Source organism: Labeo rohita, chromosome 23 (assembly GCF_022985175.1).
Source record: "Labeo rohita strain BAU-BD-2019 chromosome 23, IGBB_LRoh.1.0, whole genome shotgun sequence".
In the NCBI taxonomy this organism is placed as follows: Eukaryota; Metazoa; Chordata; class Actinopteri; order Cypriniformes; family Cyprinidae; genus Labeo; species Labeo rohita.
Window position 1 is genome coordinate 17,586,481 of NC_066891.1, and position 26,028 is coordinate 17,612,508.

Here is a 26,028-nt window from a genome sequence, read left to right on the forward strand (position 1 = left end):
GTCTAGTTGGAATATAGTTATGTAGTAAAGAAATAATATACTACATAGTAAACCGGTTATACGTAAATACTAGTCGTCGTTTACCTCGAAATGTTATTAGTTGGTCAACTTGTTGAAGTTGAATCACACTGCCGCCACTACGCGTCTCTTCCGCCCCCACATGTATGAAAACGGAACTGCAGCCATAGAAAACGATATGACTGCGCACAATAACAGGTCGACCTGTTATCGTCTGGCCCCTTATTACTGTACCTAATTACTCAAGATCCCATATTTGCGTCATCAGTGAAAAACAGCCCAACAGTAATGACTGTATTCTCAGATCACCCTCCAAACGCTAGATGTCACATGACGACCTATTACCCCAATGACGTAGGTAGAACGCGCTTTGTTTTGGCACGTGACCGGAAGCATCGCACGTTCCAGGAAGCGCTATATGTATTCAGTCAGTTTGACATGTTGGAAGTTGAGAGAAGAGCGCAGAGAACCTACGACAAATTGTGTTTACAGGTCAGGGCGTATTTCGCAAGAGACTGGGACCAGTGCAGAACTAAACTACGGACTGCGACCGGTCGCTCTGTTCGGTTGTTTGTCCTGTTTTAAAGTTGGCAGGCAGTTGTCGCGCAATGCTAAAGGACGAGCGCACATGCTAGCGCTGCCCTGTGTCACTGCCTCTGAGTCACAGAGAGCTTTGCTGTCTTGTTCGTCACAAGCACTAGTTTGTTGTTGTTTGTGGTTGTCAGCTGCGCAGTGTTATGTAAGGGTCTTTACAAAGAAAGGAGATATTTTACTTTCTTTTTAGCCAGCAAGGACAGCTTCTCGTCAGAGAGGAGGACTTTGCTTGGCTTGGACAGTGGAGATCTTAACTTTATTTGGACTGAAATGATCATAGACTGCGGTTGACCGAGGAACAGACGGTCTCATAACCATGGTAAGTTCACTACGTAGTTAGTTCACTTAAAAATGTTTGTTCTGTCTGTATTCATTCAGCATAATGAGTTGCAAAATGATAGCCTCACTTTCACTTTCATTGTATGGTAAAATATGCAGTTAAAGTGACTGAGGCTGTCAGCACCTGAGGTTCTGCTGTACAAACTGTAGACATTGTCTAGATATTTAGAAAATGACTTATGTTGGTTTTGTCTGTTTGTTTTAGTATTGCAAATAATTGTTTACAATGATAGTGGTTCTCAACCAGGGAGCCAGGGCCCACTAGGGGGCCTGACAAAACCGGCCTCAAGATGATTTTAAATTAGACAAAACAATCATTAAACTCTTGGTAATTTTTACTTAGGAATTGTGAGAGTTGTGATTATTTGCGTTCAAAACAAACCGAAGACAATAAACGTAAATGTTTTATAATTAACTGAATATATTACATTTTCTAATAATATTTATTCTTAAATATTTCGTATTCTGATGGGATTTTATGATACTACACTAGTACAATAGTCATCATGTAGAATGTGGCTATATAAAATAATGTAAATATAGAAAAATACAAAAAAAAAAAAAAGTTTTTGGACAGTATGTTTTTTTTTTTTTTTTTAATAAATCTCTTCTGCTCACCAAGCCTGCATTTATTTTATTTGGTTCAAAGTGCAGTACAATTTTCTATTTTTCCTATTTAAATGTATTTTAAAATGTAATTTATTCCTGTGATTTCAAAGCTGTATTTTTACCATCATTACTAAACGTTTAGCTTTGATCACAGGAATAAACTACATTTTAAAATATATTCAAGTAGAAAGCAGTTATTTTAAATAGCAAAAATATTTCACAATATTATTGATTTTGCTGTATTTTGGATCAAATAAATGCAGGCTTGGTGAGCAGAAGAGACCTTTAAAAAACATTTTAAAAAATCCTACTGTCCAGACACTTTTGACTGGTATTACAGTAGTCAACATTTGAAGTGGATCAAAACCTTTCATTAATTTTGTCCTAAAACCAAAAAGAATACCTGTTCTTGTCTTAGGACAACTTTGATGAACTTTATTTTGATCCACTTCAGATGTTGACTACTGTATTTTCAGTGTATACATTGTTTTTGTTAAAATAAATTGCAGATATTTAAAATACAGTCCATGTAAGGGAGACTGATACCATCCGGTAGGAGAAATACAATATGTAATACCAACTTTTATTAGAGTTTGCATTTGGGTATATATTTAGAAATGAAATGCCACTTAATTATTGCTGATCTGTAGAATGTAGTAGTCATTTTTGACAATGAAGATCACAAGTGCAACTATTTTTTGTGAAGACCAGTTAGTTCTTTCTAATTATGTCAACTTGAGTTTCTTTGAACAACCAGGCTTTCCACAATCTCGAAAAAGCTGTTGATGTAAATTTTAGGTGTGATGTCTAGACCTGGAAAAGGCATGTACAGTAAAAACATCTTTTTGTAATGAATTTTCATTTTTCCATTCCAAGCTCTAAAATGTTTTATTGGGTAAAAAGTCCTAAGCCTTTATCCAATGAATCATGAACAATTTGAATATTGTTGTAGACCATGGAAAGCCTTCGAGTCTAAAAGGCTAAAAACTACTGATTTTAGCAGCACTGCTAAAAAATTTGTGTTTTGTTTGTGTTTCTTTGACTCCTCAGACTTCAGATGACTGGAGCGAACGCTAACTGTGAATTTCACCGCTGCTAGGATTTACTTTAACTGACTAATCCCAGTGCACTGTTCCCTTCCTATAATGTTGGAGGGACTTGTTGCCTGGGTGCTCAACACATATCTGGGCAAATATGTGAGCAACCTTAACACTGACCAGCTCTCTATTGCTCTTCTCAAAGGTATTTGAATGCAGTTGTTTTAGTCTGTGCTTATCAGAGTTTACTGTTTGTGTTGTGTATCATTTTGTGAAGTTTCATTTTTGTATTGATCCAGGGGCAGTGGAGTTGGAGAACCTCCCACTAAGAAAAGATGCTCTCAGAGAATTTGATCTGCCCTTTGAGGTCAAAGCAGGTTAGTATTTGTCCAGCCTTTGGGCCCAGTTAGAGATTCAGTAAGTAATTTATTTGTTTTGCTGGCTGATATGACAGTCACCTCGGACTTTATACTACACACGTCAGTGTGCCCTTATGGAAATACTCTTTTGATTAATTTATCAAACAAAAAAAGTGTCTCTTTATAGAGAGATATAAAGTATAAAGAAATAAAGTGAGTAGTATTTGGCTGGTCATGTTTTCCCAGCATGGCAGCCACTGTGAGATAGACTAACCTTATTTTGAGTAAATTAGCTTTTCATGGACCTGTGATGAGTGGAGTATTGATGTTGTGTTTGCTACTTTAAGCATAGTTGTCAGAAGTAATATTTATGTTTTAGGTGTTAATCTAAGTGCATATATATTTAAACCTAAATGAATGAATTTGTATTTTCACTGGACACTCATTGAATGTCTTTACACAAAAATCAAGAGAATTATTTAGGCTTAATAAGAGTTAGGTATTTGCATCTTGTGATCTTAATTGTTGGAATTAAGGAAACTCTTGCACAGCAGAAGTATTTCAAAACAGGATGATCTGGATTTTTTTCTTATGCTTAGCAAGGCTGCATTTGTTTAATCCAAAATACAGCAAAAATAGTTACATTGTTAAATGTTTCTACAATTTAAAATAAGTGTTTTCTGTTTAAATATATTTTAAAATGCAGTTTATTTCTGTGTTGGCAAAGCTGAATTTTCAGCATCATTACTCTAGTCTTCAGTGTCACATGATCCTCCAGAAATCATTCTAATATGCTGATTTGCTGGTCAATAAACATTTATTTATTGACCTAATATTAATGTTGAAAAGAACAGCATTTATCTGAAATAGACAGCTTCTGTAACAGTATACACTACAGTTGCAAAGTTTAGGGTCAGTAATTTTTTGTTAAATAAATTAAACTAATACTTTTATTCAGTAAGGATGTAATAATTGTTCAAAAGTGACATTAGAGATATTTATAGTGTTACAGAAGCTTTCTAATTGAGCTAAATGCTGTTAACTTTACAACATTATTAATAATAAATTGTTAAACAAAAATATTAAGTGGCACAACTGTTTTCAACATTGATAACAATAAGAAATATTTCTTGAGCACCAAATCAGCATATTAGAACAATTTCTGAAGGATCATGTGACACTGAAGGCTAGAGTAATGGCTGCTGAAAATTTAGGTTTCCCATAAAAGGAGTAAATAATATTTTAAAATATATTCAAATAGAAAATTGAGTTACTTTATATTGTAGTAATAATTCATAATATTACTGTTTTACTGGTTATTACTGTTTTTTACCGTTTTAATAAAACACATGCAACTTTGGTGAACATAAGAGATGTCTTAAACACCTTTTTACCAGTCCCAAACATTTGAACACTCCTGTGTGTGTAAAACTGTAAATAAATAGTATGTGTATTTTTTTTTTTTCCAGGTGTCATTGGGAAGATCACCCTTCAGATCCCTTTTTATCGACCACACAGTGACCCATGGGTCATCTGCATGTCCCAGCTGAACCTGATTATTGGCCCTGCCCCGCCACAGGAATATGATGAGGTGCGAGAAAGAGAAGCTGAGAGAAAGCAGAAGAAACAGCTGCTCAAGGCCCTAGAGGACAAGTGGAAGGTACGGGTTGTAAGAAAATGTAATTGAATTGCTGTACTTAAATGCTGATGACTTTCGTATTTTACTTGTGTACTAATGTACATTGACTGTAAGTGATTTGTTTGTCTGTTCCATTCTGTATGATTTTGTATATTAGTGTAAGGCCTTCTAATGCTTATTCTTTTATTTATTTATTTTGCTTTTAGCAATTATGCTACAAAAATAAATTTTTTTTTTTGGTATTGAAATGATTAAAATGAGACCAAGCACTCAGTTCTGTAGACACATCCTTTTATTAGACTTTATTTAATATTTATTAATATTACAGTGTTGTTTTTTTTAATGCTTGCTTTTGTGCTGTGATCTATGAATCACTTTGAATTTTTTCATACATGAAATGTGCAATTCAATTACGTGTTTTTATTCCCAATAATTGTTTTGTGTTTTATCAGAGTGAATGTGAGCAGAAAGGAGAATCTTACTGGTACTCTGTCACAGCGTCTGTTGTGACTAGAATAGTTGAAAATATAGAGGTAATTTTCACTACTGTCATAGTTACTTCTTTTTTTCCATTCTACTTTTGTAGTAGTTAAATTTCAGAAATAAACAAACATTATGCTATTCTCCATATATTATTAGTTGAAAATTCAAGGTGTCCACTTACGATTCGAAGATGATTTCTCCAACCCTGACAAACCCTATGCCTTTGGTGTTTGTATCAAGAATGTATCTGCCCAGAACTGCTCCAAAGAACCAGTGAGTTGTAAATATTATTTAGTATCTTCATAAAGTGGCTCTGTTTCTGTCTGGAACATAAAAGGTAAACTCTGTGCTCACAGGCTCAGAAGCTTATTCGGCAGAAGGAGCTGGAAATCAGTGAATTCAGTGTGTACTGGGATTCTGAGTGCACCATGCTTGGAGATCTTCCCTCAACAGAAGTACAGGTAGATTTTTGATAATGTCAGAACAGTTCATAGCACAACGGCTAGTGCTTCTTGTAAACTTTTTCTCAATCAATTGTCTGTTGCAGGAGAGGATGAGTAAATGTATGCAGAGCCGTGAGCATCAATATATATTTGAGCCAGTATGTGCCTCAGTGCTGGTGAGGAGGAATCCCTCTAAAGAACCACTACGATCTCGTAATACACCTCGCATTGAGTGCCAAGTGCAACTGGAACCCCTCTCGCTTCGTCTGTCACAGGTAACATTTTTTCTAAATTTTCAGATCCCATATGTGAACCTTTTCTTTAAGCTGTTTTCTCTCAGCTAAAAAACATGTGAACTTGAATACTTTTTTTGTTTGGTTGATTTGTGCAATGTCTCCTTTTAAATCTGCTTCAATGTGAACACTAGGGCTGTCAACATTCTTGGGTTTAACTGAAGTGCTCGATTTAAAAAAAAAAAAAAAAAAATCTATGGTTGCATTTTTCCCGTGTCAAGTAAACTGAAAAATACTGGAAAACCATTTTCCAGAGCTGCATGATATATTAAACCCATTTAAAAATCATAATAAAGCATAATGCTGTTGTGCTAATTGATAATGACAATTAATTATAATTATCTGATTACTCAGTTAATTGTCAGAATAATCATCCGATTACTCGATTACCACAATAATCGTTAGTGACAGCCCTAGGTGAACACAGTTTATTATTTTACAGTTTGACTCACATTTACGATCATTTATACATATTGGCGCTTGATTACAGGTTCAGTATCAACAGATAATGGCATTCCTCAAAGAACTGGACCGTCGAGAAAGGGAGATGCGTTTTCGAAAGTGGAGACCGAAACTTCCCATTTGTGGAAAGTAATGAGATTTTCTTCTTTTTCTATTCCCTTTACAACACAAAAAAACAAGCCTAAATATGTTTTGAAATAATCTTTTCAAATCTCTTAATAGCTTATGTTGATTAAAACATGAAAAATATTTTTTCACAATAGTGTTGTTTACTAAAATTATGTCTCCTTTAATGTTGAAGCTGTCGGCTTTGGTGGATGTTTGCCATTAATGCCAACCTGAATGAGAACAGAGAACAGCGCAGACAGGGAAGCTGGGAGTTTGCTCTACACAGGGCGCGTGATGCCAAACTCTACACTAGCCTGTATTTCCAGAGGCTTAAAGGACTTACTTTGAGTCCACAGGAGGAGGTAAGAATTATGGACTTGGATAAGGATTGAAGTGTATGGACGTTAGATTGCCACAATGTCTCTGTATTCCCCTTTGTGTGAGTGGTTCTTGAGTTTGAAAAACATTTTGAAATCTTACATAATCTGTAATCTGTGTCTCTTGCATCAATAGAGTGAGTTAGAGAGGATTGAAGACGAACAGACACTGGAGGAGTTGCAGATTCTTCGGGAAACTGTTTATGTCTCTTTCCGGAAACATGAGGAAATTGCAGAGGCAAGCTGAGATGACTGACTTTAGTGGCACAGTTGTGGGTCTATGAAAATGTCAGAGTGAAAAGTCATGGGTGACTCTGTGAAGCCTATATGTGGCCTACATAATCACTGTTCATACATTTGCTAAATCTAATCTCACATAATATAAATTAATCGTTCATTTTATTTATCCCTCATATCCATTTAGAGTTTACGGGAGCCTATGATAAACGAGACCCCAGCCTCCTCTCCTTCAGGCTCTATACCTAAAAGTGGGAGTTCTGGTATGATCCAGTATCTGCAGTCTTGGTTTCCAGGCTGGGGCGGCTGGTATGGGGGAAGTGAAAGAGGGCCAGATGGACAGCCAGTTTCAGATGATATTTTACCAGGCACTGCCCAGTGGGAAATTCTTGGTGAGTTTTCCATTCATGCCAATGGAAAATGGGGTTATAATGATGATTTGTAAAAAAGTTCTGCATGTAGTAATTTATTGTGGAAAGTTTTGTTTGTATATAACCTGCATAGTATTATGCACCATGTATCAAGTCCCTTCTCTTATTCAAACAGCTGAGACAGATGATCTCTTTGATCCTTTGGAGGATTCACAAACACTGAATACCTTTACAAGAAGGGATCATCTCTTTGCACGGTTGGACTTTATCCTTGAGAAAGCAGCTGTCACCCTGTACCATCAAGACAAAATGAAATCTCTTTTGAAGGAGAGCGGGGTCATTCAGCTGGAATTTTCAGGTTTTTATAAATATATATAAATTGACTTATTCGATAAAGTCTCAGTGGCTTAGAATCAATTTTGAATGTTGATTTTACGTTTTTAATTTTGCTTCACAGGTGTGAAGATTGGAGTTGAGTCTCTTCCTCGCTCAGAGTCTTCATTACTCACAGTGAAACTTGGTGGGCTGTTTCTGCGTGATCTCACTACCCAGGGCTCCATCTTTCCTGTCCTTGTTTCACCAAAACCGGTTTGTTTTTTCTCACATTTAAAATTACTTGTTGCCATAGAACAGTAATCTGCATGTGCTGAAAATATCTGTGACAGAAATATAACTGTTTCTACATTTTAAGGACAAGGTTGCTGTTGCTATCAGTCAACCTTTTGGCCAGACGAACTGCACAGAAGTGAGCAATCAATGTGAGTAATCGATTAAACACTGTTGTATAAAAAATACTTATATACAAATAAATGTCTATGAAGGCTGATTAAGAACTTCTCATTTTGTCTTTTTTCAGCCTCTGATGTGGAATCATCAGCACCTCCTGTCTTTGAGATGATTTATGAACGTAATCCAATAAGGAGTAAATTTGAGAGAAGACTGGAGGTCAATACCAGTCCTCTCAATATCATTTATAACCCTCAGGCTATCAAGAAAGTGGCTGAGTTTTTCTACAAAGGAAGAGTCCACACCTCGGGTGCGTATTGAGGATAAGCATCCATCTTAAATTATTTTAAATTGGTTTTGTGAAATATCAGAACATTAAGGTTTATATGACATTTTCCAGGATTTGGATATCAGTCTGAGTTAGAGCTGAGAGTGGCTGAAGCAGCCAGGAGGCAGTACAACAAACTGAAGATGCAAACCAAGGCAGAAATCAGACAAACCATTGATCAGCTGCTAGTTGGAGAGTTCATTGTAAGAGAGGACAGCTTATTTAATTGCAATTAGTTACAGTCATAATTAGATATTATTAAGTAATAACTCTGCTGTGGTTTTACTTTCACAGGAGAACAGTAAGCACTGGACTATGAAATTAGATATATGTGCCCCTCAAGTCATCTTCCCAGATGATTTTCAGTCTGAAGACCCCATGCTAGTTGTGGTAGACCTTGGGCGTATTCTTCTTACTAATTCCCAAGGTAAGCAGTTCTGGTCAAATCAAATTTTCTGCTGTAGCCTTTCCATAGATTCAGAATTTATTGCAGTTGATGGCAACTTGTGACAGTTTTATTTTCCTCCCACAGAAGATCATAAAACAGATCCTAAGACCTCTCAGACAGAAGGAGAAAGTGATGAAGAATTCCAGACACCATTAGCAACACCTCCTGGCACTCCACCTCCAGAGAAAGAGGTGGATGTCAAAGGTCAGGAGAGGCCCTGTGAAATCACCAGTCTTAAGTCAACAGAAGGTGCCCAGATTATCAGCAAGAACCTATATGAGAAGTACTCCTTATCTTTCAATGACCTCCAGATCATGGTTGGTCACTATAAAGACAACTGGAAGCATCTACAAGACAGTGAAGTTGGCCCAACTCATGTGGTGGAGAAATTCAACGTCCTACTCCAGCTAGAGCAAAGACTGCGATACACATCAGACCCTCAGTTTCCAGGGGCTATTCTCTCAGGAACACTACCAGACCTCAAAGTGCACATCAACCTGGAGAAGATGACTGCCTTGAGAAGCTGCCTAGCTAGACTTGGTAATTCAGGGGCAGATGGAGGTGACAAACAGGGGGAGAATCTTAAATCCCCGACCCTCTTACACTTCGTCATGAGAAGATCTTTCAGAGGGAAGATAGTGATTGGAAACTCCATGGTTCTGATAAAAATCTTACCAAGAGTGTGATGACACTTGAGCAACATACTCGAGAGATGCTAGTGGAATCTAGACTTCTCCTTGTAGAATTTAACATCAATTACATGCAACTTGGCATTGAAAGTGGAGGCCGGTATATTTCTGTTCTGAAAGTATTTGGAACGAATGCACATTTTGTAAAGCGACCTTACGATGCTATGGTTTCCCTCACAGTCCATGGGCTCTACCTTGTGGATACATTACAGACGTATGGATCTGACTTTGATCTTCTTGTTGCATCTCATAAACACCTTAGTTTTGATGTACCTACTGGGAGTCTGCGAGAGAGCCAGCCCACATCACCTGTCTCACCAGATGGTAAATCTCCAGAACTGCCAGGTTTGCACAGGAACTCTTCAGATCTTGATTTTGACAAGGCATCTCCACGGGGGTCTCCCCTGAGAGACCAAGAGGCACTCATTAAGTTGGAATACCAGTTTGTTAGCTCAGACTGCCCCTCAATGAGCTTGGACAGCTCTCTTCAGGTCACCTCCATGCAGGTCAACAACCTGGACATTATCCTTAATCCCGAAACCATTGTAGAGCTTTTGAAATTTCTTCAGCAGTCCTTCCCGAAAGATGAAAACTCTCCAACACAACAGCTAGCACCACTGCCTAATGGAGAAGAGAACGAGGAGAACTATCAGTCCACCTATGACCAGAATAAGGAGTTAACTGTTGAAATTCACAGGTTGAACTTGCTGCTGTTGCGAACCGTTACCACCGGGACTGTTTTGGGAGGTGAGAAGAAAGGCATGAAAATTGCTACGGCCAGTATAAATGGAACAAAAGTCAATGTTTCAATGGGAAGTCGAATGGATGTCAATGGTTCTCTAGGATGCATTCAGCTCGTTGACCTGACTCAAGAAGGTGGCAGAAGTCAGTTTGTGGTCAGTATTGGAAGTGTAGAAGACAGCACAGATGGTGTGGCATTCTTTTCCATGGCTGGCATGGCTCCCTCTGAAGCTTTGAGTTTCCGCTTCATGGAAAAATCTCAGGGAGAATGTTCCCTCCAACTTCAGATGGCATCTTTACACTACAACCACTCAGCGAAGTTCCTGAAGGAACTCAGTTTATCAGCAAATGAAGTAGAGGACAACTTCCGGTCTATGTTGAAGACTGCAGCCACAAAGGTCTCTACTGTATTGGCAACAAAAACAGCAGAGTATAGTGGTATGGTGTCTCTCTTTGAGAACCCATGCAGAAGATCTAGGAGGCAGAGTCAATGTAACTGGACACTTGACCCTTTGGAGGAAGACGATTTATGTGTCCCCGAAAAGGAACCAGGCTTGGATTCTTTTCAGGTCAAGCTGACTTTAGATGTCAGCATAGAATCCCCAGTTGTGTCTATTCCTAGAAAACCTGGTCACCCTGAGCTGCTTGTTGGACATTTGGGGAGCATACGAATTCAAAACTTTATTCCAGGGCATGACTCAGAAGGGGAGAAACTGCAGGTTGAAATAAAAGATATAAGACTCTATTCGCTTAACACAAGCAATTTGGTTTTGGGAAAAGGTGCACGACTTAACAGCAGCTCCACGTCTGGACATTCACCTTCTCATGGTGGCAACATTAATCTGAATGAGCCACAATTTACGCGACATGACTTCTTTGAGTACTTAAGCCGAGGAAAAGGTAAGTTGTCAATAAAATTTTGGGAGGCTTTCATGAAGGCATTTTCAAGGCACTTTTGAACATCTAAATTTCTATGTCTTCTTCTTTCAGCATTTCATATTCTAAAAGATGCCACCATCCTGCTCACTGTTGAGAAAGTCCCTGTTGATGAAAACTTACACTTTGCCTTTTCTTGTGAAGAACCTTACCAGAGCACAGGGCTAATGAAAGTGGAAGGCAGATTTGTTGATTCTGTCCAGGTAAAGCATTACAAAAATGCATAACATAACAGTTGTCTCTTTATCATACTGTATATAAATTCCAGATTTTTAAACTGTCGTCTTTTCTGTCAGGTGTGTCTGTGCAAGCCCGTGTATGAGCAGGTCCTTCAGACTCTCGATAATCTCTCCTTCATCGAAGATCAGAGAGTAACGCCCAGCCAGCCCCCCACACCACCACCTCCCACACCTTCCTCCACTAAACCACATCGCTTCCCTGATCTCCAAGGTGGACTCTTTGCTCGTGACCCTTCTCATGTTGGCCTGTCTTACTCCTCATTGTCGTCATCCCTTTCAGCAACTCTTCCACTGCACAACGAGAGCCCTCCTCTCCAGCCTCCCTCTTTTACCCAAGTGAGGGCCATCTTTCGGGTCTCTGAGCTGCAAGTGCAGTTGAGCGGAGACCTCAGCCAAGGATGCCAAGGGTTGGTCAGTCTTCGCTTTCAAGACCTGGAGGGAGACTTCACCAAAGATCATCCCCATTCAGTCTCCATCCAACTAGCCCTTCACTCTTTGTTAATGGAAGACCTGTTAGAGGCAAACCCTGAATCAAAGTACAAACACCTCATGGTGTCCAGAGGTGCTCCAAAGCCCTCCACCTTCAGTCCGAAGGAATACCTCTCACAATCTTGCCCAACAGCATCCAATGTTCTGTACCCAGAAATGCCCCGTTCTCTTCCAGCACAATTTGAAGAGGCACAGAATGTTTTCCAATTCTATCAGAGGCACCCTAGTACGCCATCTGCGTCCAGTCGGAAGAGCAAGAAGGATGCAGAGTGCCCTAGCACGCCTCCTCCATCCCCATCCCGCCATACTCCGTCTCCACACCCACGGCCAGACTTTGATGATTCTTTGGTACATATCAACGTGCTAATGGTTGATAGGCGGCACCCAGAGTTTAAGACACGATATGGCAGCATCGGCCGTAGTGTGGATGTGGACTTCAACTGCCTTGATATTCTCATCACACTGCAAACCTGGGTCATGATTCTAGACTTCTTTGGCATTGGCTCTACTGCTAATAACCATGCTTTGAAAGTGCCTACCACTACACCTCAGCCTATACCTGAACACTCACTGGAAAATAGTGCCCTCAGTGACCTGGGAGACTTGTATACAGAGATTGAGGAAAGGGTCAATACAAAGCTAGATTTAAAGGTACAGTAGAAATAATGCAAGAAATTATAATAATTATATAAAAATAATAAATGTTTAAAAATATTATTAGGGCCCTATGAAATCCATTTTATTTTTTCCCAAATTCCATTAGATTTTTTTCCAAATTCATTTTTTTCTGATTTAATGTTTCTGGATTCATTTTTTTCTATTTTTATTTTCTAGTATCTGTTTTAATAGTTAAATTAAAAAACATTAACCAAAAAGCATTGGCGCCGTTAGCCTTGTGGGTAGCACGCCAACATGTAGCGCAGTTGTGTTTTGGGTGTCCTGAGTTCAAGTATCGGCTCACGGACCGTTTCCGTCAACCTTCTACCCTATCCAATTAAAAAAAAAACATTTCTAATTAATTGAAATAATACAAATTACACAATTCAACAGCAATTTATTAAATGTTTAACAAAAATTACATTTAGAAGGCCATATGGTTTCATTTTTTTTTTCTCAAATTCAGTGTTTTCCATTAATTTTCTGGATTCCATTTTTATTATTTTTTTTTAATAATCAAAAGCATATTTAGTTTAATTGTTTAAAAAAAAATATTTTGAAAATATATCTTCTTTTTTTTTCAAAAAAAACCTGTGTATTTATATTTTTCTGGTTAATAAATTCTGGTAAATAATCCTTAAATAATGTTTTTCATAATAATTTTATTATTAGTAGTAAAATCATTGAATTCAGTAATATTTCTGTTACAATTTATTCAAGTTAAACCGAGCTTTTATTTTGATGGGTTGCTGTGAATACCTTTAGTTTCTGTTTGTATTTGATACGATGATAGTTTTTCTCAAAAGAAATATTGAAATGCTCATGAAATGTCTCTCAGAGCAGTTCTAGAGATTGTTTTTGTGTTCATGTGCACATATATGAGACCAGTTGGAAATCATAGGGCCCTATAATATATAATTCACAACATGTGTTTTGTTTCATTTTTAAAAAATTACAAACAGTGTAAACTCTAAAGAAAATGACTTGTGTATTTACTCCACAGGTTCACTCTTTATCACTGGTACTAAGGAAGAAGTCCAACGAGCTTGCTAAAGCTAGTGTCTCTAAACTGTTTACACATATGGAAATGATTGGTGTGTATAATTCTAATGAAATTTGTTAAAATCAGAAAAAGTGGATTTTCTGAAAATCATTGTTTGCTAAATTTATGTTTCACACTTTCAGATGGCGATCTGGCATTGCAGGGAAGTCTGGGGAGTTTGTCATTGAGTGATTTGACACCCCATGGGGATCTATACAGAGAGCGATTCACAACACATGGCGGAGAGGCTCTTGTCTATGACATACACAAGTATTTCTCCCTTTTTTTCTGTTTTTTGAATCATGCATATTACGTAAAGGTCTATATATTTTGTGCGTCCATGATTAAGTTTTGACATCTGTGTCCAGGTATGGTGAACCTGACCCCTGTTTGCAGCGGGAATATGATATGAAGGTGTCTCTTCAGATGGCCTCAGTACAGTATGTCCATACCCAGCGCTTCCAGGCTGAGGTGGTGGCCTTCATCCAGCACTTCACACAGCTACAGGACGTCCTGGGCAGGCAGAGAGCAGCCGTTGAGGGTCAGGCTGTAAGGGCCCATTTTAATTCTGTTTGTTCAGTGGTAACCTTCGGACAGATTAAATTAAGATGTTGAGATAACAAACTTAAATTTTTATTTAGCCCATCCTTGTGTCTGCTTTGTACAACCTAGTATAAATGATGCATGTATCCTGGGGAAAACAGACCAGACATTGCTGCTCAATTAATTTGGGTGATCAGCTGGCTGTCCTCAATCCTTCCCTGCAGAGACAAAATAGAGTTATACAAGTTGTTGTCAACACCCATTTCCTTCAAACTGGAGACACTGGTGATGAGGCCGGACACTGAGCTGTCCATCCTGGCTCTAATCCGCTCTTGCACACACAGACTAGAGATCAGCAGTTACCCATTAGGACAGTCTCGTGTCTTGCTCTCAGTCCTTTGTCCTTTGTACGCTTTGCCTTGCAAGTGAAATGTATTTTCGAGGACGTTAATTCTCATATTTAATGATTGAACACACTAAAGTGAGCTGATATTTATTATGTAAAATCTAAATCAAATGAACAACTTCATGCTGAGTTTGTCTAAACATGATGAAAGAAATATTAAATACTATGTCATGTTGTATACCTTCATATAATTATCTAAATTGGATTAACATTTAAAAATAGATGACTTGATTTGGACATGTAGTGAGATGCCATTTAATTCTAGGCTGTCGTGACATTGTAGTGATCTTTAAAGGGGATTGTTTTAATTCACTTTCTACCTTACAGGTGCGTGAGCGCCCACAGCGAGCGGCTCGTGTGCTACTGGACATTGAGGCAGGTGCTCCTGTCCTCTTGATCCCAGAGAGCTCCCGTTCTAAACGCCTCATAGTGGCCAACCTGGGCCAACTCCGAGTGCGTAACTGCTTCCTGCCTGCTGGCACTCGTGGCACCTTCTCTCTCAGAGACAAGGTAGAGAAACTTACAATGGCTCATACCTTTTTCCCCTCTCTGGTGAGTCCTGCCATCACCATATACACACTACACCACCACTCTGCACTAGTGGGATGCATTTAAGGAGCATTTTACTGTCGGTTGGCTGCAATCTGGAAATTATTTCATAACGTGAAAAGACTTGGGAGGGGAAAAAGCTTAAATTTAATTTAAGTTGATGGCTTGAATTTAATTTCTTAAACAAGCTTTGAGGAAAGTGCTTCATGGATGTAGTCCCATTGTTTACTATGCATGGTTAAGGTCACAGTTTTTCAGTAGAAGAAATATGTTAGTATGGATTCACTTTTAATTTAACCCCTGTGTGGTTGTCTACAGTTTGTGTGAATATCAGAACCAAATTAACAATATCAGTTCATGAACATTAACATTCATCTTATTATTTGTGTTTGAAGAATTTGATTTTGCATGCTAATTCATACAAGGATCCCTCACATTATAAGGTATCAGGGAATGCTAATCGGATGTGTTTCTTATTTGGTAATATGATGCTGTCCCTTTTTTCCTTTTGCTTTCTTCATGACTTGTACGAAGAGTTTCACACTGAGTTATTTTCCAATTCAATGAAGTTTAATGTAGTTGTCACCCAAAAATGACATCATTATTTACTTGCTTTTATGATGTTCTTCTGACATTGTTTTTGCATTTGCATTTGTATGGTAAAGATCTATGTAAACATTATTTAAAACATTTTAATGGTGTTGGAATGACATATGTAAATCATGTATTTTCATTTTTGGGTGAACTACACTACCAGTCAAAAGTTTTTGAACAGTAAGATTTTTAAGGTTTTCTGCTTACCAAGCCTCCATTTATTTTATCCCAAAGTACAGCAAAAACAGTAATCTTTTAATATTTCCATTATTTAAAGTAACTGTTTTCTATTTGATTATATTTTAAAATGTAATTTATTGTGATTTCAAAGCAGAATTTTTAGCATAATTACTCCAGTCACATGATCCTTTAGAAATCATTCTAATATTCTGATTTGCTGCTCAAAAAACATTTATTATTATTATGTTGAAAGTAGAAGTAGAAGTAGATTTTTTTCTTTTCTTTTCTGAGTAGATTTTTTAAAATCTGAAATATAAATCTTTTTCAACATTATAAATGTCTTTATCATCACTTTTGATCAATTTAAAGCATCTTTGCTAAACAAAAGTATTATTTATATAATTTCTTTCCCAAAAAATATAAACTGACTTCAAGCATTTGAATGGTGTGGTGTGTAATGTTACAAAAGTTTTTTATTTCAGATAAATACTGATCTTTGGATCTTTCTGTTATTTAAAGGGTCCTGAAAAAATGTACTCAACTGTTTTAAATATTGATAATAATAAAAAAATGTTTCTTGAACAACAAATCAGCATATTAAAATGATTACTGAAGGATCATGTGACACTGAAGACTGGCGTAATGATGCTGAAAATTTAACTTGATCACAAGAATAAATTACATTTTAAAATATGTTCAAATAGAATGCAGTTATTTTAAATACTAAAAATATTTCACAGTATTACTGCTTCTGTATTTTGGATCAAATAAATGCAGGCTTGATGAGCAGAAGAGACTTCTTTAAAATAACATTACAATCGTACTGTTCAAAAACTTTTGACTGGTAGTGTATATCTTTATTTTATATTAAAACTAATATATGCATGTCTTTGAAGATTAGTAAAATATGTGTGATTTTTGTAGGCAATTATCCTACGAGAGTGAACTGTGGTGGAATTGATGCCTACACAGTTTTTTATTTTTTTATATATAAGTATTTTGACTGCAGTGCACACTGACTTTTTTTGTATCTTTTAAATCTCAGTATTTTATGATAATACTGTCTTATTTTCAATTACATTTCTATACTGCTTCTGCAATTAAAAATTCATATTTTGGATGCAACTCTCTTTGGTTATTAACATAATATTCATTCCTGAAGGATCGAGTGAAGGATGCCCAATCTGCCTCAGATGCTGGGAAGACTAGTGATAAAAAGTCTTCAAGTTCCAGCTCATCTTCTGGATTTACACTGGGCAGACCCCAACCCGGCCTCGGAACCATCCCAGAAGCAGATGTGCCATTGAGTCCAGGTCAGCACTTAGGATCTGACTTGCTCTTTACTGTGGGAAACAAATAGGGTGCAACTGATCTCAAAGAAGATTAGCACCACCAAGTGTTGTAATAAAAGCATTTTTACTAGTGGACTCATGCTCATGACTCATGGATCTTTCTGCATGTTTATATCTGCCAAAACTCTTGTGATAACTGACATGTCCTTGTGTTACAGAAGACCATGTGTGTCTGCTGGACTGTATAGCTCTGGATCTTCAGGAGATGGACATATTTGCAGCAGAGCGGTTGCCCTGTGAGCCATGGGATAGTGTTGGAAAGCATCTGGACACAGACTTGGTCTTCCCATCTTATGCAGTGCGTAGAAGTGGAGAGAGGCTGCTAAAGGAGCGCTGCCATCTAAAGCTGAAAGTAGAGCGCAACCTTGACAAGTCAGTCATTTGTCCTTGTAGCCTAAGCCTCCTAACCTATTCAAACGTACTTTCAGTTTAATTTGACTTTGTTTTGAGCATGTTTTTCATTTGCACCTTGTCTCAGGGAACTAAGTCATGCTGTCCCGGACATGTCCATCCACGGCAGCCTGTCTTCTGTCCACTGCTCCCTAGACTTGGAGAGGTATCAGCTGATCCGTGGACTCTTGGAGCACAACCTGGGAGAGCCTGTGGAGGAGTTCCTCAGACCTTACAATCTCCAAGACCCCAGCATCTATGTAAGCTTATTACAGCAGCTTTGTTGATACCCTTTTTGATTTTTAAATTGACAAAATTTGCACTATTTAAAGGAGAAGTTCACTTCCAGAATAAAAACTCACCCCATGTGATCCAAGATGTTCATGACTTTCTTTCTTCAGTCTCAAAGAGATTAAGGTTTTTGAGGAAAACATTCCAGGGTTTTTCTTCAGTGATGGCCAACGGTTTGAAGGTCCAATTTGCAGTTTTTAATGCAGCTTCAGAGGACTCTACACAATCCCAGCTGAGAAATAAGGGTTTTATCTAGCGAAACAGTCTGTCATTTTCTTAAAACAATAAACATTTATATACTTATGTACTTATATACTTTTTTTAAATACAAATGCTACAAGTTCCTCTTGCACTAGCCTGACCACTCGCATTGCGTAATGATGGTGAAAAGTTCACACATAATGTAGGTGGAAATGCTACCCATTATTTACAATGTGAACGTGCAAAGAAAGTCAGATTATCCCTTTACAAAATAAGGTAAATCAGTGATGTCGGTTGATTTTGGAGGAGGATAGTTTTTCAGAGTTTTTCGCCCTTTCCCTACCTTTTTGAACTCAAAGTACACAGATGAAGAACTAACCATGTGTGACCTTTTCAGTGTGACTATGTAATGAGTGAAGACCTAGTGCAAGATGAGCATTTGTGGTTAAAATGTATATAAATTACATTTTTTTAAGAAAATGACAGATTGTTTCGCAAGAAAAGACACTTATTCCTTAGCTGGGATGGTGTTGAGCCCTTTCAAGCTGCATTGCAACTGCAGTTTAGACCTTCAAACTGTTGGCCACTATTGAAGTTCACTCTAAGGAGAAAAACAATCATGGAATGTTTTCCTCAAAAAACTTCATTTTTTTGCAATTGAAGAAAGAAAGACATGAACATCTTGGATGACATGGGGAATTTTTATTCTGGAAGTGAACTTCTTTAAAAAAAAAAAAGTTGCTCTTAATTTAAAAAAAAAACATATTGCTGACCACAGATATAAATGATGAATGGCTTATTTGTTTATTAAAAAAAAGTAATTTGCAGGCTTTGCAGGCCTGTCACAATGTATAAATGGATGTGTCTTTGTAAATTTAACAGGCATAAAGGCAAATGCCCCAAAAATATTTGAATAGGAAATTGGCATCCTTTGCATATTCACAATGTATTAATACAAGTGTCATCTTGCAGACCGTGTTAAGTGGTGATGTGTACACATCACTGTCTCTTCTGGTGGACATGAAGGACGTCAGCCTGGAGTTACTGGACAACTCTAAATCCATAGGCCATAACCACTCTTTGGCCAGGTACAACTTTGTTTAAAATGTTTATTTCTTTGCACTTTTTTAATAGACCATAGAGATAACTTATGTACTCTTTCACTCCTAAAAGGTTTGACTTCATGAAATCGAAGCTCCTGTTTGAGAGTTTCTCTAACAGCTCCAAGTCTGTGAATCTGGTGTCTCATTCGCTCCTGGCACATGACACACGATTCACTGGGAGCGCTGGACCCACAGAAGAGAAACACAATGTGTTTGATTGCATTCTGCAGCCATCCAGGACTGGCGCCAACCGAGCCTCACTGCAGCTGGAGCTACATTACAGGTCTGGGTCTGCTACTGAAAGCACTTAAATGCATCTAAAAAGTAAATGCTTGTTCTACTGCATATTCTCTCTGTCTCACAGATCTACACGGGACTCCTCATGCTTCACTGTGGTTTTAAACAATCTGCGAGTTTTCCTCATTTTTGATTGGCTACAGCTGGTGAGGGACTTTCTGCACATGCCAGCAGAAAAAGGAACTGCACCTACCCATCAGCGCTGGCCTAGTGGCAGCAGTGACCAAGGCAGCACAGGGGCAGTCATGCCCAAAACGGTCAAGAGTGGAGTCGTCACTAAGCGATCCACTGTGCCAGTCACTCAAGATAAATATCTGGAGGTCAAAATCAATGTGACAGGTAACATTTTTATTATGTTTTTTTTTTTAGATATAACAATATTGTGTTATTTTCTAACACTTAAAGGGATAGTTCACCCAAAAATGAAAATTCTGTCATTGATTACTCACCCTCATGTCGTTTAAAACCTTTTTCCTCTTGAAGCACATGAATGAAACACTAGAAGTTATGTTCTCTCTCTTTCCCCTAATATTGGTTAAACTAGGAAACCCATGTCAAGAGTGGATTAATTGACTGTCAAACTTTCACTAAAACTTATGTTTTGTTTATGAAAATATATTTCTAAACATTCCATATGCTCAGTCGTTGTAGGCTTCCATGTTGAGTAGGCCCAAAACACTAAAAATGTCAACTAAGTTACATGTCAACTGTAATACCCAGTATTACATGTCAACTGTGTTACCCAGTAAAGGTAACATGGTGGATAGTAGCAAACATAGATGGTATTTTATGCACAGATTCTATATATATATATATTCATATATATGTATATATGTATATATATGTACTTACCAAGGCTGCATTTATTTTATCAAAAATAGAGTAAAACCAGTAAAAATGTAAAATATTATTACAAGATTAAAAAAATGGTGTGATGCTACTAGTTTTTTTTATATATATATATATATATATATATATATATATATATATATATATGAAATTGCATTGTCTAATTTCTGTTGTCTTTTTTTCTTCAGGGACAGAGTTTGTGGTTGTCGAAGATTCTTCGTGTTTGGATACCAATGCTATCATTCTGAAAGGCACTACTGTTCTCACATACAAGCCTCGACTTCTGGACAGGCCTTTCTCTGGCAGTTTAGCAGGCATTGAGGTAATGCCTTGGATATCTATGATTTTACAAATCCATGACATAAAAGAAAGCATTGTTTTAATTGGTTTGATGGTCTTTTCTTCCTCCCCTGTTTAGGTATTCTCCTGTCGACTGGGGAGCGAACAGGAAACGGCTTTGTCTATCATTGATCCTGTCAATGTACAAATGGAGCTCTGTGGCAGCCCAACGTACCAGAGCAGTTCAGGACTCCTCGATGCCTTCAACATAGAGGACTTTCCACCTCTCTTGGAGGTCAGTATTGAGTTAAATTGAACCACAAGTCAGGATGAACTATAGGTGCACAATTTAAGATTTCATTTCCCCCACAGATCCAGTTTCCAGCTCTAGATATCCGCCTTTCCTACAATGATGTGCAGCTTTTCCTGGCAATAGCTAAATCCATTCCAACCACGGGATCCGCCGGCCCTTCGGACACTGCCACAGAAGCTGACAGCTCAACATCCACTGCCAGCACAGACACCCCATCCAAATCAAAGGACAGCTTCAGGCACAAAACAGAGGCTTTACTGGGTTTGTTCACTGATTAAAAAAAAATCTATATATATCAATCTGTTTCTATTGAATATCTTAAAGGGGTAGCTCACCAAAAAATAAACCCTCTTGTCATTCCAAACCCATAAGACCTTTGTTCGTCTTTAGAACACAAATTAAGATACTTTTGATAAAATCCGAGAGCTTTCTGACCTGGTTGAACCATGTCACATCTACTATTTTATTGATGACTTTACTACCTGTCTGGGCCTTGAACATGGTAGCTGCGTTGCTGCAGGTTCAGAAGGCTCTCGGATTTCATTAAAAATATCCTAATCTGTATTCCAAAGGTGATCAAAGCTCTTACGGGTTTGGAACGGCATGAGGATGAGTAATTAATGACAGAATTTTTATTTTTTACTTTAAAAGAAGAAAAGAAAATACAGTCAAATGATAGCCTTGTTGTGAAAACAGACAGAAATTTAAAAGATTATTTGCTGAAAGTGTTGACATTCACTAAATTTGCAAAGTCATTAAAAAACAGCTTTGCTAAAGTTTCTTAAAATATTTCATTTTAGAGGGTCAGCTTAAGCGGTTACAGGATCTTGGGTTCAGAAGGGAAGACTGCAGACGGGCACTCATTCACTGTAAAGGTACACATCAGTGCACTTGTCTATCAAAATGACAAAAAACAGACTCAGGAATTGTGATTCATTGTCTGTGTGTGTGTGTTGAATTACAGGTCAGTTGGACCAAGCCGCCACATGGCTGTTGGAAAATGCAGAGAGCATGTCCGGCCGATGCCGAACCGACTCGGAGTCCAGCAGCCACTCGGCTCCTCCTCTATCTGGAGTGGAAGTGAAGGCCGAGAGCGTATGCATCTGCTTCATCGATGACTGCCTGGACTGTGACGTCCCTCTGGCAGAGCTTACCTTCTCACGTGAGGATGACCACATGCTGTGATACTTCATATGTCAAATATACTGTTGGCAGAAAGTTCTTTAGCAGCTTTTCTCTGCCATTGCAGGTCTTTATGTTCTTCAGAGGATTGGGTCTATGCAGGAAGGAAAGGCTAGTTTCACTCTGTCTGGAGATTATTACAACAGAGAACTCTCAGGTGAGATTTCAGTCACATCCTGAATCTCAGTACCTTCTCAAATCTTTTACTGCAATTCAAATAATTTATTTATCATTTATCTTGATGATTTAGAGTAATTTTATAGGACTGTCTCATTTTGAAGTATGGAGATTGAATTCAAAAGTCTGAGACATCGAAAGTCTGGAATGCTAAAGCTAATTTATATGGAAAGTATGGATGCACTGCTCTTAAAGTGCTGCCTAATAATTATTTTATGCAATAGATTATAACCAATACATAATATTAAAATTTGTTGTTATATAGACATTACCAGTCAAAAGTTTTTGAACAGTAAGATTTTTAGTGTTTTTTAAAGAGGTCTCTTCTGCTCACCAAGCCTGCATTTATTTGATCCAAAATACATTAAAATCAGTAATATTGTAAAATATTTGTACTATTTAAAATAACTGCTTTCTATTTGAATATATTTTAAAATGTAATTTATTCCTGTGATCAAATCTACATTTTCAGCATCATTACTCCAGTCTTCAGGGTCACATGATCCTTCAGAAATCATTCTAATATGCTGATTTGCTGTTCAAGAAACATTTTTTTTTTTTTAATATTATCAATATTTAAAACAGTTGAGTGCATTTTTTCAGGATTCTTTGATTAATAGAAAGATCCAAAGATCAGCATTTATCTGAAGTAAAAAGCTTTTGTAACATTATACACTATACCATTCAAAAGCTTAAAGTCAGTAGGAAGAAATTATAGAAATTAACACTTTAACTTAGCAAGGATGCTATAAATTGATCAAAAGTGATGATAAAGAACAAATTAACGTAGGCTTGGTGAGCAGACTTCTTTAAAAAATATTCTTTAAAAATCTTACTGTTCAAAAACATTTGACTGGTAGTGTGTATATATTAGCTTATATAAAATTAGACATTACATCATTATTATATACAGTATGAAAAATGACGAATATTATAAATATTAAGACAATTTTCCATTTGACATCACATTTCCCATTTTCTGTTTGACATTTTAACTAATGTCACATTTCCACGGACGACCATATGGCTCATTTTCAGGTATTGAGTTGTGAACTAATTGTGAACTGAGTGTAAACTGTTCGCTGTGTATTTCTGTGTAAATTCATACGCACACACATTTGTGTCTTTCGGTCTATAGGCTGGGAGCCATTCATTGAGCCTTGGCCATGTTTCCTGGATTGGCAGCGACAGGCGGCAGGCCGGCTCCATCCTCCTCGCCTGAAGATCGGTGTTCGAGCCAAGCAGAGGCTGGATGTCAACATCACCTCTGTCTTACTGGGTACATAGTCTGGGTCAAACACACTCATAGGCCTCCATGCTTTTCTCTAACTGTTTGCTTCCATATTTATGGGTGGTATGTTAATTCTGACACTCTGCTGTGGGCCTGTCGTTCTGACACACAGAGCAGTACAGCACCACCAAGACTTCGTGGTTAGCAGATTACTGCAAGGAAGACGAGCAGTCGCCACAGTCCTCTGCCGCCCTGTCTTGGATGGGATCATCGGTGGACCCCCCCTCCTTTGGCCAGAGTGAGTAGCAGCCGTTTGCTTAACCTGCACTTTCTTTCAGCTCGTAAAAAATATGAACTGCACTGCAAAACTGTGCGTTACATGCTTGCCTACATACAAGCAAAAATGAAAATTCTGTCAGTAATTACTCACACTTGTGTCGTTCCAAACCCATAAGACCTTCGTTGATCTTCAGAACACAAATTAAGATATTGTTGATGAAAGAGCTTTCTGACCCCTCATAGCAACACAACTACCACGTTCAAGGCCCAGAAAGGTAGTAAGGACATCAATAAAATAGTCCATGTGACAGTCAGTGGTTCAACCTTAATTTTTATGAAACTACAAGAATACTATTTGTGTTCCAAAGTTGAATGAAGGTCTTAAGGGTTTGGAATGACTTGAGGGTGACAATTTTCATTTTTGGGTAAAATGGGTAAAACTATCCCTTTAATATACCTTGTGCATAATTTTTAAAGCTGAAGTGTGAATTTTTTTTGCACCACGTCACCATATTTACATTATTGTTCAAATGTCTGGAGTCAGTAAGATTTTTTTTTTAAATGTTTTTGAAAGATGCCTTTTGTACTGAATGAATTGCATGAATTTGCTTAACAATAGAGTAAAAACTGTAATATTGTGACACATTATTACAGTTTAAATAATTTTAAATATTTTACAGTTTACTTTATTCCTGTGATGTCAAAGCTTAATTTTCATCAGAAATCATTCAGAAATGATTTTAATATGCTGGTGCTCAAGAAACTTTTTTTTTTTAATTATCATCAATGTAGAAAACATTTGTGCTGCTTCATAGTTTTGTGGTTGATAAATAGAGTTCAAGCGAACAATATTTATTTGTAATAGAAAGCTTTTGTAGCACAAATGGCTTTACTGTAACTTTTTATTATTTTAATGCATCCTCTCTAAATAAAAATATTCATTTTTATTTACATTTTTATTTTATTTTAATTTAAAAAATGACTGACCTCAAACTTTCGAACGGTAGTGTAAATTCAAAAATACTAATTATTAAACAGGGTCCCAAAACTTTGGTCAGACAAATCTGAGAAGTCAACCTACAAACCATTTACTTTTAGTTGTTTCTGCATTTTTAGCTAAGATAGAAAAAAGCTAGGATGGTAGTATTTCAAAATCAAAACACTTCACAATCACACTTCAGTTTTAGATAAGTTAATGTTGAATGGTTTAAAACCGTAATTCCATCAAATAAATATATTAAAATTTTACAGTTTAAATCGGAAAATCTCCAACAACAAATATTACAACGGTGTTTTGGTGCCCCATTAAAAAAAATTACGAGAATAAAGTCTAAATATTGCATGAATAAATTCGAAATATTACATGAATAAAGTCTAAATGTTTAGAGAATAAAGTTGACGTGTTTAGAGAAAGTCGACGTGTTTTAAGAAAAAAGTCGACATGTTTTGAGAAAAAAGTCAAAATTACAAGATTAAAGTTATGATATTTCAAAAGCATATTAGCCTATTACACATGCAAATGGCCCGGATATTGAGAGCGCCGGGAGAAATTGACTTGAAATTGAACTGAAGTCTCAACTATCAAATTCTGTCAGTTTTATAGTGAAATAAAAACAGTATGTCTTATTATAATTTGTTTTTCATGCTATTTAATGTAGTATGATAGATCGCTGTATTCGCTTCAGTTTAAGCAGCATGTGAATCAGTCATATTTCCAATTACAATGAGACATTTGTTTCATTAAATTAGGCAATACAGTTTTTTCCATGCCTTCTGATGTTCCTTCACTCATATCTTGCTATAAACTTGAAATAAAGAGGAAAAACACATTTATAACTTGTATTTCTTGCTAAAATTGACAGAGTTTTAAAGCTGAGCTTTGTTATATAAAAGCAACAAAGCATAAAATTATCGAGATTACTGGCTGGCGCACTGCAAATAATGAGTGGAAGACGTTAAATATTATGCCCAGTCTTTTACTGTATTATACTGTAAATAAAACAGCCTGTGAAGAGTCATTTACCTCAGAAAAGACAACAATATAACTTATGTTAACGAGTTGGAGTCCACTTCAACCTTTAGAACATTTTATTGAAATATTATTTCCAAGCATATTGTCCCTGCGAGAATGATACATGGTATGATTTC

General features: G+C 37.1%; 1 protein-coding gene across 1 annotated transcript in view; it reads left to right on the forward strand.

Annotated features, from left to right (window-relative positions):
* The first annotated feature begins 418 nt into the window (after window positions 1-418).
* The window catches only part of vps13d (vacuolar protein sorting 13 homolog D), a 56,789-nt gene continuing 31,179 nt past the window's right edge, over window positions 419-26,028 (forward strand). Inside the window, 40 exon segments of the mRNA XM_051095929.1 lie at window positions 419-931; window positions 2,611-2,802; window positions 2,897-2,974; window positions 4,426-4,616; window positions 5,048-5,128; window positions 5,235-5,351; window positions 5,435-5,539; window positions 5,626-5,796; window positions 6,305-6,405; window positions 6,578-6,746; window positions 6,898-6,999; window positions 7,186-7,390; window positions 7,545-7,727; window positions 7,827-7,957; window positions 8,061-8,127; window positions 8,226-8,405; window positions 8,496-8,626; window positions 8,718-8,850; window positions 8,956-9,456; window positions 9,459-11,201; window positions 11,292-11,440; window positions 11,534-12,616; window positions 13,626-13,716; window positions 13,808-13,934; window positions 14,033-14,213; window positions 14,941-15,165; window positions 17,099-17,249; window positions 17,447-17,660; window positions 17,767-17,938; window positions 19,143-19,258; window positions 19,344-19,556; window positions 19,638-19,909; window positions 20,608-20,741; window positions 20,838-20,993; window positions 21,071-21,272; window positions 21,812-21,886; window positions 21,976-22,173; window positions 22,261-22,350; window positions 23,509-23,649; window positions 23,774-23,899. Coding sequence (XP_050951886.1) covers window positions 2,706-2,802; window positions 2,897-2,974; window positions 4,426-4,616; window positions 5,048-5,128; window positions 5,235-5,351; window positions 5,435-5,539; window positions 5,626-5,796; window positions 6,305-6,405; window positions 6,578-6,746; window positions 6,898-6,999; window positions 7,186-7,390; window positions 7,545-7,727; window positions 7,827-7,957; window positions 8,061-8,127; window positions 8,226-8,405; window positions 8,496-8,626; window positions 8,718-8,850; window positions 8,956-9,456; window positions 9,459-11,201; window positions 11,292-11,440; window positions 11,534-12,616; window positions 13,626-13,716; window positions 13,808-13,934; window positions 14,033-14,213; window positions 14,941-15,165; window positions 17,099-17,249; window positions 17,447-17,660; window positions 17,767-17,938; window positions 19,143-19,258; window positions 19,344-19,556; window positions 19,638-19,909; window positions 20,608-20,741; window positions 20,838-20,993; window positions 21,071-21,272; window positions 21,812-21,886; window positions 21,976-22,173; window positions 22,261-22,350; window positions 23,509-23,649; window positions 23,774-23,899 — 8,602 coding nt within the window. The 5' untranslated portion in view covers window positions 419-931; window positions 2,611-2,705.